Here is an 11,710-nt window from a genome sequence, read left to right as displayed (position 1 = left end):
GTCCAGCCTGGAAGTAATAAATGCATGAACTAGTTTTGGTAATGGTATGGTAATAGAAAGAGGCTGTTATTTCTGATTCCATTCAAACTGCCATTTTTTCATCTTCTCCCATTTGTTCCATAAAAGTTACAACATTATGCTGTATTGCCATCATAGACCATATATAAAAGCTGGACATTGTGATGTCATCCATTGGGTTTGAGCTTCACATACTAAAGACACCATATTAGCACAGTAGGGTGGAGTGCAATGTTATCAGCGGATACCACCATGCTTAGTTAGCTAGCCGCATCCACAAACTCTGTGTCTGTAACACACAGACACAAATCAGTACTCAGTAAGATAGAAGTAGATAGTACTACTAAAACATTAGTAGTACTAACTAATCATTCACATCCATAGTCTTCACTGGTATCTGCTTTGAGCCAGTGCACTCAACCCTGTGGTGACCAATAGGTGACTGGTGCTTGTGCTTACTATCAGTATCTTTGTCTCTCCACCAGGACAAGACGCTCTCAACGAATACCTGAAGACAAAGGCAGTGACCATTGAGTATTAGGTGATATCACAGGAGAAAGAAGACCGTAAGAGGGCAGACTCAGGTAGACATGTGGACATTGCTAGAGAAACACACTGCGATACCAGGATGTTGGCATTAAAAGTGTACGTGCCTTAATATGCTAACTGATAAGTATGTCTAACATGTTGAATAATCAGTAACAGAGCCTTGAGCCACGCTGTAATGAGGATTGTTCTGATCTACACAAATGGTGAATGCTAGCTCAGTGAGTGGACTGTGATTTAACTAAAAGGGTTTTTATTTTAATACATCTTTAATTTCTAATATGGCTTACATTAGGTCAGAAAAGTCTTGCAATGTAGCATTTCCAATAACAATTATTGGTTACGAATTAAAACTGCTGCACAACCAACATCTGCAGATTGATGTAATTCTTCTGTGTTCAGTCTTTTTTTTTTAAAATATAACAAATGTAACGTCTGGATTTTGAGGAACCTTAGGCACATTACATTTATTTTGATTAATGCACTGTACATGATTGTCTACAGAAAACATGTCATTTTATTCAGCAACATCTTACATGCATTTTAATGCCTGAAAAGCACATATACACTTTCTTTCAACAAAAGACATCATTAGATGTTTATTTAAAGGATCTCATTCACTCAAACAGCATCCCTGCATCATCTTAAACCATTTAATTACATTTAAATATGGTGTTTTGATGGCGTTCTGGAAAGAGGCAGTTGGGATTAGGGCTATCGTTTGTTAGAAAAAGATAATTTTTGCAGTTTTTCCGCCTTATACCACCATGGTGGATTTTAAATCAATCAATATTGGATTTTGATTTAATAACAGACATTTAACAATGATTGATTACCTGTGTTTTTCATAGTCCCCCATTTTTAGAGGCAAAACTAACTTAGGTGAGGTTAGGTCACTTTCCCCGATACTCTGTCACAAATGAGGAAAACATATAAGTTGATTCAAGGTGTTGAATTTGGATTTCATAGATTTTCATTATAATTTTAGTTCAAAGATGTGGTTTAAGAAACTTCACATCTAACAAACTTAAGAACACTCTTGATGAGGTAGGTGTGTCACTGTCGAGGTGATCAATGAAAACACAGAGCGTTTACCACAAAGTGCTCAAAGAACCAGCTCTCTATTGTGTGATGATGGGACTGCTGATAGAAGTAGTAGCTGACAGGATGCACTTTGAAGTGTACAGGGCTACAATCTGTGCTCAGATTCAGCCAAATGCTGCAAAACTGATTGTGTCACAGTGCAAATTGATAATGACCCAAAGTGTATCACTAAAGCCACGCTAGAATTTCTTATTAGTAATGTCTGACTACTTGTCAATTCTCTAATTACTTCTGGGCCTCAAAAAATCGGGGACTATGAATAAGAAAAGAAAGAAAGAAAATAAAAGGCTGTAATTCTTAAACAGTTAATGCAATACTTTTGTTAAACCCCTTGTTTTAAAGCTAAACGTCTGCACTTCAATCACATATTCTGACTTAAACAGCTGTGTATATCAGCAAAACTACAAAAACGGTGTATGCCCCCCAAAAACTATGGACCCAACTCTGACCACTAACTGTGGTGAAAGGGGAGCATGCAATTAAGTCTGATAATGTTTTTATTACATTAAACGTTATATGTGGGAAAACCTGTAGAATATGGAAATCTACGCTACAGCAAATTAAGGTGCATTTGTGTCCTTATTTTATAGCAGTATAAGTCAAATGTAACTGCAAGTTTAACTGATTACAGTACTTTGAGAGGGATCTTCAAACTGACAGAAGTAACTCACAACAGACAGATGACAGCTTTGCTCAGGTTCTTATACAGGCTCAGGTTTAAGAAGATTCTTAGAGCTTTACTTCATGTTATTAATGCTTATTTTCTGTACAGCACTTTGTTCCTGTGCTGGGTATTTTAAAGTGCTTTATAAATACAATTGGATTGGATTGGACTGATATCATTTTTTCAAACAAATGCTGTTTACAATGCAAACATTTTAGCGATTGCCCATGTTCCATTCAGTCAATCATTGGACACACTTATACCTCATATACTGAGAGAAAAAGCATTGAGGTAGGAGCTACCACAGAGTTCAAAGAACTGCACTCATCCTCAGCTACACGAAAACATTTGAATTCTTCCAACAGCAACATTGAAGACTTTCCTACAGTCCATAAGAACCTACAGGCGAGAAGCAGGGTTCACACAGACGGTAAACGATCGCTTCCGTGACTTTGGGGGCTTCTCCTTAACGCGCTCCCGGAATAGGGCTCTGGAAGACCCAACCAAAGCCCTATTCTGGGAAGCATGTTTAGCAAAATCTGAGTTTAGAAATAAAGTGAGTTGGTTAAATTTGATGTCAATAACTCTGGGCTTCTCATTCCAGAAGAGCTGACCAGTTAGTTCAATACAACTGTGAGTATGTTCAGGATGGGATTGAGCACATTTATGAGTACAGAAAGAAAACCATCATCAGAGGAGCTCTGACACCAAGATTCTCCAAGAAAGCACAGCCTCACTTCGAATCCAGTGGACTGAGGAATATCACCGTGTCAGTGTGGATCACGATGGCTATGTTAAGAAGCAGGAGGGGAGAAGAAAATAAAATATATATATATAGCTCACAAAATTGAGTGCACCCTCACATTTCTGTAAATATTTCATGGGACAACACTGAAGATATGACACTTTGATACAGTAGTAGTAGTAGTCAGTGTACAGCTTGTACAACAGTGTGAATTTGCTTTTACCTGAAATAACTCAACATACAGCCATTAACGTCTAAACCGCTGGCAACAAAAGTGAGTACCAGCATTGCTGCAGAAGGTGTCAAAGACCAGCCTGACAGTGGCTCAGACACACGCCACACACTGCATCACATGGCTGTCGTCCCAGAAGGACGCCTCGTCTAAAGATAATGCACAAGAAAGCCCGCAAACAGTTTGCTGAAGACAAGCAGACTAAGGACATGGATTACCTGTGGTCTGATGAGACCAGTGGTTACACAAAAAAAATGACACTTTGAGCACAGTTTGGACATTTTCACTTAGGGGGGGACTCACTTTTGTTGCCAGCAGTTTAGACGTTAATGGATGTATGTTGAGTTATTTTGAGGTGACAGCAAATTCACACTGTTGTACAAGCTGTACACTGACTTCTTTACATTGTATCAAAGTGTCATAACTTCAGTGTTGTCCCATGAAAAGATATATCTACATCTATGGATAGATATATCCATGTGTATAAAAACAGAAAAACCCTTGGATTTATAGTGAGGAAATAACCCTCGTGACTGACTCAGAACTGAAGTCGACTCTGGAACAGAAACTCGGGGTTAAATAACTCAGAACTGTTAGCTCAACTGAGATGTCTGACCATGCAGACAGGTATGAATACATCCAGGCAGCAGCAGACGCTTATTTTTAATATTTATGAAATGTGGGTTTTTGTTTTTTTTAGTACTGTTGGAAGTCGTAGTAGTAAAGGAGGTTAAAATGGGATTAACTGCCTAGCCCTTGCAATCTACAACAAGCATTTTGAAAATGCACTTTGCTCTATTAATACACACACACTCACCATCTCTTTTTTCACACTTAACCAAAAGGAAAAGAATTTATAATAGCAAACAAGTTAAACTCAGAAGTACTAGACCAAAGCTCATCCCGGTGGACTGAGTTTTTCACGTCTTTGTGTGGATCTGCGTGTGTCTCAGCATGTCCTTCTTGTATGCAAATGGTCTTGAGCAGATGCCACAGCGGTAAGGTTTCTCTCCCGTATGCTTTCTCATGTGAGTAATTAGATTACTTCTCTGTCTGAATCCTTTCTCGCACACTCCACATGTGTACGGCCTCTCCACTGTGTGGATCCTCATGTGCACTCTCAAACACTCGCCTCGTGCGAATCTCCTGCCGCACTCCTTGCAGCAGTGAGGCTTCTGACCCGTGTGGATCAGCATGTGCCTTTTTAAATGGGTCTTTGTGGTGAATGTTTTGCCACAGACGTGACACAGATTGTCCTCCTTGTGTGTTTCTATGTGCTGCAGCGCACAGTCTCCGTGTGTTTTCAGGTGAATCATCAATGAATTCCTGTGGCAGAAAGATTCTCCACAGAGCTTACAACAGAAAGGACTTGTCCTTTTCTTAGTGCTTAAGCTGGAACTCTTCTGCTTCTGCTTTGCCTTTGTTTTTGGCTGCACTGTCTTTGAATTGGATGCTCTGCTCTCCATCCTTTCATTATCACAGGCATCATTTTCAGCCCCACTATCTGAGGAGATGGGCTGGCAGAAATCCGATCCTCCACATCCATCTGCTTCCTGCTTAATTTTTCTAGACTCTGTTGAGGCATGGGGGAAAAGCACTACTCCCTGTGTGCTTGCCACACTTTGGCTCTGAAAGCATGAGGAGGGGGACCCTGCGCTCTGCTCAGATTTGAAACAAGCCACAGCTTCACAGTGTAACAGATCCTGCAGCTGGCCTTTGTCTCCTCTCGGCCAGTGTTCCTGATTTACCAGAAAGTCTGCTCTCAGTGTGTCCTGCTTCACCAACAGCTGACTGGCCTGAGCATATGTTGTCTGTGTGGAGACCTCTGCTTCGGATACACTCACCTGGTGGGAGCCTGCAGACATGACAGGGAAAGATATGACACTGGCAAACATTTACAAAAGGCTTACTGTTTAAAGTGATAGACATGGAAGCTTGTGGTAAATGTTTTAATTCATGGCTAAATATATCATTTTACTTACAAAACTTGCAATGTTGACAAGTGCTTAGGATGCATAGCATATGTCCATATCATAGTCCAACGTGTCCCATACACTTGCGAGCATGTCTGGAGTGACTGCTGTTGTTATGCTACCTACCAGTAACCCATGAAGCTGGTAGGCAGCAGAACAATCACGTGTTAGAAAGAATCCACTCTTTACAACAGTGCGTGTTTTAACTGTAAATGGCTGCAGACTTAAAGCCTTTCTAGCTCTTCAGACTACCAAGAATCTCCACACACATCTGTAATATGTCAAGTCTTTTTGTTCATCTGAAGTCACATTTATCCAATTTTAAGACCTGCTAAGTATTTTTTTTATTATTTCCCTGGTACGTAAACGTTTTTCCAAACATATCTTATAACAGCTTTCTTTACAAGCCTTCTTTCTCTATTGCTGCTGTCCTTCAATCACAAATCAGACCCTTTAACCCATCTCCACCGACTCCACCCTGCCTGCACTCTCTTCTTCACCTCCCTAGTGAACGCTGTTTTGTATAGTTGACCCACATATTTAAACTTATCCATCTTCACTACATCTATTGCTTGCACCTTCACTTTTCCACCCATCTCATTCTCTTTTACACACGGTGTTGCTTCTGTTGACTCTTACTCCTTTCCTCTCCAAAGCACACCTCCACCTGTGAACATCAACGTCCAGAGAGACGTCGCTGAGCTCATATGTCAAACTGTCCATCACCACTGAAAACAAGAAGGCCAATCTATGATGTAATGTCCCCTCAAAAAGAAATCTAAAGGAACTAAGTTATTTATTTTAACTTCTGTAAAGCCGCTAATACAGAGTCATATATGCTTAAATAAATATATAGATAATTGCCTAAATTAAAATATGTTTACATTACAGCCTTTATGAAATTTGATATACAAATGAGGTTTAATTAATAGAGAACACCATGAACGCCTAAATATGTATTTGTGTCACTCTCTACTCTTCTGAACCTAAAACGGTGCATTTAACCGCTGCATGGGAAAAACGCTGTTTCTTATTTGGTTCGTCCGCCTTAAGAGAATCAGCTCTGTGACTGCAGTCTATGCTGACTGTAGTCCCAGGCTACACGCACATTAAAACGGGTCTGATGGCTGACAGCAGCCTGCTTATCTGCATGGTGATAATAGACCAACCTGCCGGGAACACCTCCTCCTCCTCCGCTTTCAGAGCCTCGGCTAGCGTTAGCAGCTCGTTGGGCTTCACATCTTCTGACTGGGACACAAAAGCTTTGTCAGTGTGAAACTCTAATATGGTTCTCTCCACGGCGCCGAAGATTTCCTCCGCTGCTGCTGTCAGACGCTCATTCACGAAGAGTCTGAGCTGCTGTAACTTGGACATTTTGGAGGACAAGAAGACGCGCTGGTCCCTGCGAAGAAGCGAAGTCTTCTTCTCCTCTCGTAGACGGCGGCAGCCGCAGTGGCCGCTGTGGGGAGCTGCTGCCCTCTTCTGTGTAGTTGTTAAAAGCTTTATTTTGGAACAGGTGTTGTGCCAAAGTAGTTACCCCCGTCAAAAATTGTTTGACGGGGGTAACTACTTTGGCACAACACCGGCAATACTTGCAAAACAATAAGTAAATATACAGTAAATATTAAACAATTCCACGAGGAAAATAGTCGATACCAACTAAGTATCTGAGCTAAATATATATTTTTTTAGTATTTACTAAAGTACATGTAACATGATGGACTAATGTCACCTCCATGTTTGTTGTAGGAAGTTGCACTGGTGGTTTTGTGTGTCACATTTGCTGTGATGGGGTTGGATTAATTGAAGGCAGGTGTATTTGATTTCTCTGATACTCTAGTCTACTTATAGTCCACACTACAAACACTGCTGTGACGTTTGTCTCTCTGTGCAGGTGTGTCATTAAGATGACTTGATTTAAATGTGTTATGATGGATAGTTTGCTGCTCTGTGAATTGTATAATGAAGATGTGGTGACATCTTGTCTCTCTGTGCAGGCCTGGGCCTGCTGCAGTCTAAAGGCAGCGTTGGGTTGCTGAGGCTGGAGTGATTACTGGCCTTCTACTTACAGGGGGGTGAGACTTGGGGGACAACTGCTGATAAAGTGTTTGACACGTAAAGTCCAACTGACTTGACGCATTGCTGTCTATGGCCTTATATTATTATTATTTTTTTAATCTCTTTTGCAAGTGGGAAACTGAACTGTGTTATCCTTCCAATTTTTGATCATTGCACTAATAAATTATCTTTTAGAATTTTATTGGTTGTCATCTTTTTCCCACGGCCGAGACGGTTGGTCAGACCTAGAACCTCTGTGTGCGTTACATACATTTAATTTATTCTCTTGGATAAACTGTCTAATATAAACTCAGATAGCAGGTATCTGGTATGAACTGAGTATATTTTACATTTAGTTTAGCATATTTTATTTTTTTGTACCTTCATACACTAAGTTTTCAAGGAAGTCACAGAAGAAACAGTCAAATGCTCTGATCCAGGTTCCTGCACATCCCCCATTACATTTATTGATGTGTTATTCATTGTTTAGCCCTCTGGTGTGTGCATTGGGTCCTCTCTCTTGTGAATCATTGAACTGATTGTCCTCAGTATAAACCAAAGGTGTCAAATTCATTCCAGGTAATGTAGAGCACATTTCATGTTGAGTGGGTCGGACTGGTAAAGCTGTCGATCAGCTCGCTACATTTAGTTTATTTTAAATACACGGAGGCATTTAAGCTGCCGGTACATGTATGAACCACTCAGCAGCACATTAACCGTGCGTGCTCCGTCTGTGAGCCCCACTGCCCTCTGCTGGGCGGCCGGTGAATCGCACACAGGGATCCATACCTAAACACAGTTGTGTTTGGTTCATTTCAGCCCACTACTCATTATGATCACAGCACCGTGTTTCGCGTGAACAGCTCACTCGCCCATTTCATTGGTGCCCGCTGGAAGCTGGGATGGGCACCATTCTGCAGGAGCAAGTGGCACAGCGGTGTGCCGAGAGGGTTTCCAGCAGGGAGAGGAAATGGAAGAAGGATCTGTGGAGCATCGCCGGGCCTAACGTGGGCAGGTACCGCCAGATATGCTTATTATTGGGGTTACACGGTGGTAACGGATGAAGACATGGCTGCTGTTTGTTGCCGCGTCCTCGGCGGCGCCACAGACGCTGGATGTCGGTGGTGTGTGACTGCACTTTGATGTGTAAATGCTCACTGTGTACGTGTGTGAACAAAGAAGAGCGCCATGTCTGCCCTGTGCTGCTGTTTCTACATTTCATGTGTTTCATCGGTCACATTTAACTCGGAAGATTTGTTTGTTTCTCTCAAGTAACATAATGGGAAGGCGGCAGTCTCAGAGGAAGCCCACACCGCCGCAGCACGCGTTCCCAAGTCAGGAAAATAAGAGCGAGAAAGTGAGTGAACGGGCTCGGATCACTGTATCACACACAAGATCAGTCAAATTAGCTGGTGTTCCAGTTCTGTTTTAAGTGATGGTACATTAAATAGTGACTGCTTTCATACAAGATACAGAGCTGCTGTTAAAGTAACACCTACACGTTTACATCTCGCTATTTTTTCCTTTATTCCACATAATGACACATTTCTGTGGCACAATAGTGCACTATTTATATCAGGCAAAATGTCAACAAGTTCCAATTTATTACCATGGTAATAACATTACCATGGTAATAACATTACCATGACCATGTTTAAGTGATAAGTTGAACATAATGTGTCTGTAATTGCAGAGGCTGCAACAAAGAAGAAAGCACAAGTCTAACAACTCCTCAGCTAAACGCAATACTTCTCAACACAGGTGAGGTTTGTGCAAAGTTTGTGTTGTTCGCTGCTGTCTCAGTGCTCAGATAATAGCTTTGCTTTGCCTTGCAGCGCTCACAGATCCTCAGAGTCAAAGGCTCTTCCAGTGTCCCCCACAGAGGGCAGGATGGAGCCAAAGGTGCTGCCGGTCACTAAGCGCTCCAGCCACAGACAGCACAAGCATGCGGGGAGCAGAGAGGGCAAACACACAGCAGCCGTCTCCTACCACTGCACGTGTGGTTGCAGCACTGAGCAGCTGGAAAGACACTCGCCAGAACTGGAGGTCAGACGCCTGAGTCGCCATGGAGATGATGACAGCGACACCGACTTGTCTGAGTCAGAGAGACTTCCTGTGTCAGCCTGCAGTCGCGTTCCTCCTCGGCTCGAGCTCAGGCCAGAGGTCATCGAGGCCGAGGACTGCTCCTCTCGCAGCCACAGATCCAATTTGCAGGGCCATGGAGGTTTTGACTTCCCAGACTTCCTCCCTCCACCTTTTAATTCGTGGAGCCTGAGTCAGCTGGCTGTTTTCTACAACATGGAAGGCCGAGGTACCCCCCGGCCCAGGCCTGTGGGCCCTTTGGAAAGGTATCTGGAGAAGCTGCTGCAGCTGGAGTGGCGTCAGATCCAGACCGTCCAGGATGAGAGTGGGAAGTCGGCAGTATCAGAAGTGATATCCAGCTGTCACAGGTCCCCTGCTGCCGCCACATCACGTCTCAGCTCTCCCAAGTGCATCCTCCAGTGTCAGCGTGCCTTCCCCCTCACTTTCCTCTCCTCCCTGGCTAGTCACTCCGCCCTCCTCTCCGGCTGCGCCTGCACTCTCTGCCGGATCCGCTGCTCCCGCTGTACTGCGCCATGCTGTTGCTCGACTTACAGCCACAACCGCCAGTCCAGGCCGAGTGCTCCGCTAGAGCCCAAAATACTCCCGAAAAGGAGCTACAGCGAGAGCCGGGTGCACTCCTCAGACAGGGGCTCACAAGCCCAAAGGTTCAGCAGCCCTGTGCGGACCAACAGCCACCTGAGGAGAATGCAGGCATCAGGAAACATCCGCAACCCTGTCCAAGGTGCCGCCACCAGCCTTCAACACACTGCCAGCGACTGTAATGAGGTTGCCTGGAAGGGGGATGTGTGGGACTACAGGATGGGCGGGTTTCGGAGGAGGAGCGGCTCAGAGCAGAGGAGAGGTGGAGGAGACAGGAAACAGAACGGATGGGAGAAAAAACGGAGCGGCTCTGAGTGTAGAAGAGGAGGAGCTGAGAGGAGGAGAGCGGCTAACCTCAAAGAACAGGAAATAAAACCTGACGCTGTCACTGCAATAATAGACAATTTACCAGGATCCAAATATTCTCCTATACAGAGGCCAAGCAGGCCCAAACAGGTGGAGTTTGTCACATAACAGCAGGTGTAGTAATCTGAATGTTACATACTGTCATCATAAAGTTTTATTATGAATGTACAGTCAGCAATACTGTTCATTTGTTAATGTGATATTATTTCTCTGTGCTGTGGGGGATGTTTACACAGATATGGGAGAGAGCCGCTGGATGTCCAAGTTTGATAAGTTTGTGCTTTATTTAAAAGAACCCAGATAGCATCGTGTACTGTATGTGATCATATGATATGATTTTCAGCAATTCAGGCTTATTAGTCTTTTGAATGAAGCAGCAAACATCACCAAAAGTTATTAAAGAATACCAAACAGTTTTGTGAAGATGGTGTATGATGCTGAGCGGGGAGAAAAGGTGAATACTGGACTCGCAGGCTTACTTGTAGGTGGTGAGCGTGGGGTACAAGAGGTGTGTGATCGAGTGATGTTTCCAGGAAACTGAGGGTGAGGGCGGGCAGGAGGGTGAGAGCGGGGAAAGGTTTAGTTTCCGAGAGGAAGGTAGCGATGTAGTGAGAATTGAGCCGCAGGTCACTTAAGCAGTGTTGTGGTGGAGAAACTGAAAACAGTTAAATCAAGGTTAGTACAGAACAGACATAAAGTTACAACGCAGCGAGGCTGGGTTACCTCCATGAGGTAGCTGATAAAATCGCAGAGAGTGCATGATTGCGCTGGCCTTAAGTATTGCCTCGCTGACTGGATGGCAGGTGAGCAGAACAGGTAAGGAACCAAGGCTCCGCCCACAAAACACCAGCCACTCAGTCAGATCATGACAGGGACTTCTTCTAATCTGGATCAGACTAAAAGATAAACTGCTCAGATTGAATAACGCCTATGAAAGAAAGTGACACAAATGTGTGTTCAGATCATTAAACATCAAATGAAAAAACACAAGTCTGGCCATAACGTGGGAACAGAAGCAGATATTTTGAAGATGAGTCACTTTTGGTGCAACGTGGAATCGGTAACGCCTATAGACTGTACAGAAAAGATGGAGCTAACTTCCTCTGGATGTGAAAGGCTTACAGTTGTATGGATGTTAAACGTTATTACCATGTAAACGTACACCTATCTGGAATAACCCTGACATATTACAAAACAATAATATGATTAATTTCCCAGAATGGAGTTGTAAAGGAATTAAATACTTAGAACATATATTAGAGGGAACAGAATTTATTCCATTTGACAGACTAGTTGAACAATATGGGATCAACAAGACAAGG

At 43.2% G+C, this 11,710-nt stretch overlaps 3 protein-coding genes across 3 annotated transcripts in view; 2 read left to right on the top strand and 1 right to left on the bottom strand.

Annotated features, from left to right (window-relative positions):
- aldh1l1 (aldehyde dehydrogenase 1 family, member L1) overlaps positions 1-942 on the top strand; it is a 26,801-nt gene extending 25,859 nt beyond the window's left edge. Inside the window, exon 23 of the mRNA XM_005726723.1 lies at positions 504-942. Within this exon, the coding sequence (XP_005726780.1) occupies positions 504-559 (56 nt within the window). The 3' untranslated portion in view covers positions 560-942. The remainder of the gene's footprint in view (positions 1-503) is intronic.
- A 2,804-nt stretch (positions 943-3,746) lies between these two features.
- Positions 3,747-6,720, bottom strand: LOC102196415 (zinc finger protein 32-like). The gene is made up of 2 exons (XM_013909185.1): positions 6,452-6,720; positions 3,747-5,164 (listed from the first exon to the last, which is right to left on the bottom strand). Exons 1-2 carry the CDS (start codon positions 6,654-6,656, stop codon positions 4,230-4,232), a joined length of 1,140 nt encoding a protein of 379 aa, XP_013764639.1. The 5' UTR covers positions 6,657-6,720; the 3' UTR covers positions 3,747-4,229.
- A 1,398-nt stretch (positions 6,721-8,118) lies between these two features.
- LOC102210104 (uncharacterized) lies at positions 8,119-10,679 on the top strand. The gene is made up of 4 exons (XM_005726721.1): positions 8,119-8,355; positions 8,613-8,697; positions 9,034-9,101; positions 9,176-10,679. Exons 1-4 carry the CDS (start codon positions 8,243-8,245, stop codon positions 10,494-10,496), a joined length of 1,587 nt encoding a protein of 528 aa, XP_005726778.1. The 5' UTR covers positions 8,119-8,242; the 3' UTR covers positions 10,497-10,679.
- Positions 10,680-11,710: the final 1,031 nt, after the last annotated feature.

This window comes from Pundamilia nyererei, unplaced genomic scaffold, assembly GCF_000239375.1.
Source record: "Pundamilia nyererei isolate P.nyererei 1_Seehausen unplaced genomic scaffold, PunNye1.0 scaffold00021, whole genome shotgun sequence".
In the NCBI taxonomy this organism is placed as follows: domain Eukaryota; kingdom Metazoa; phylum Chordata; class Actinopteri; order Cichliformes; family Cichlidae; genus Pundamilia; species Pundamilia nyererei.
This window is presented reverse-complemented; position numbering and strand designations above follow the sequence as displayed.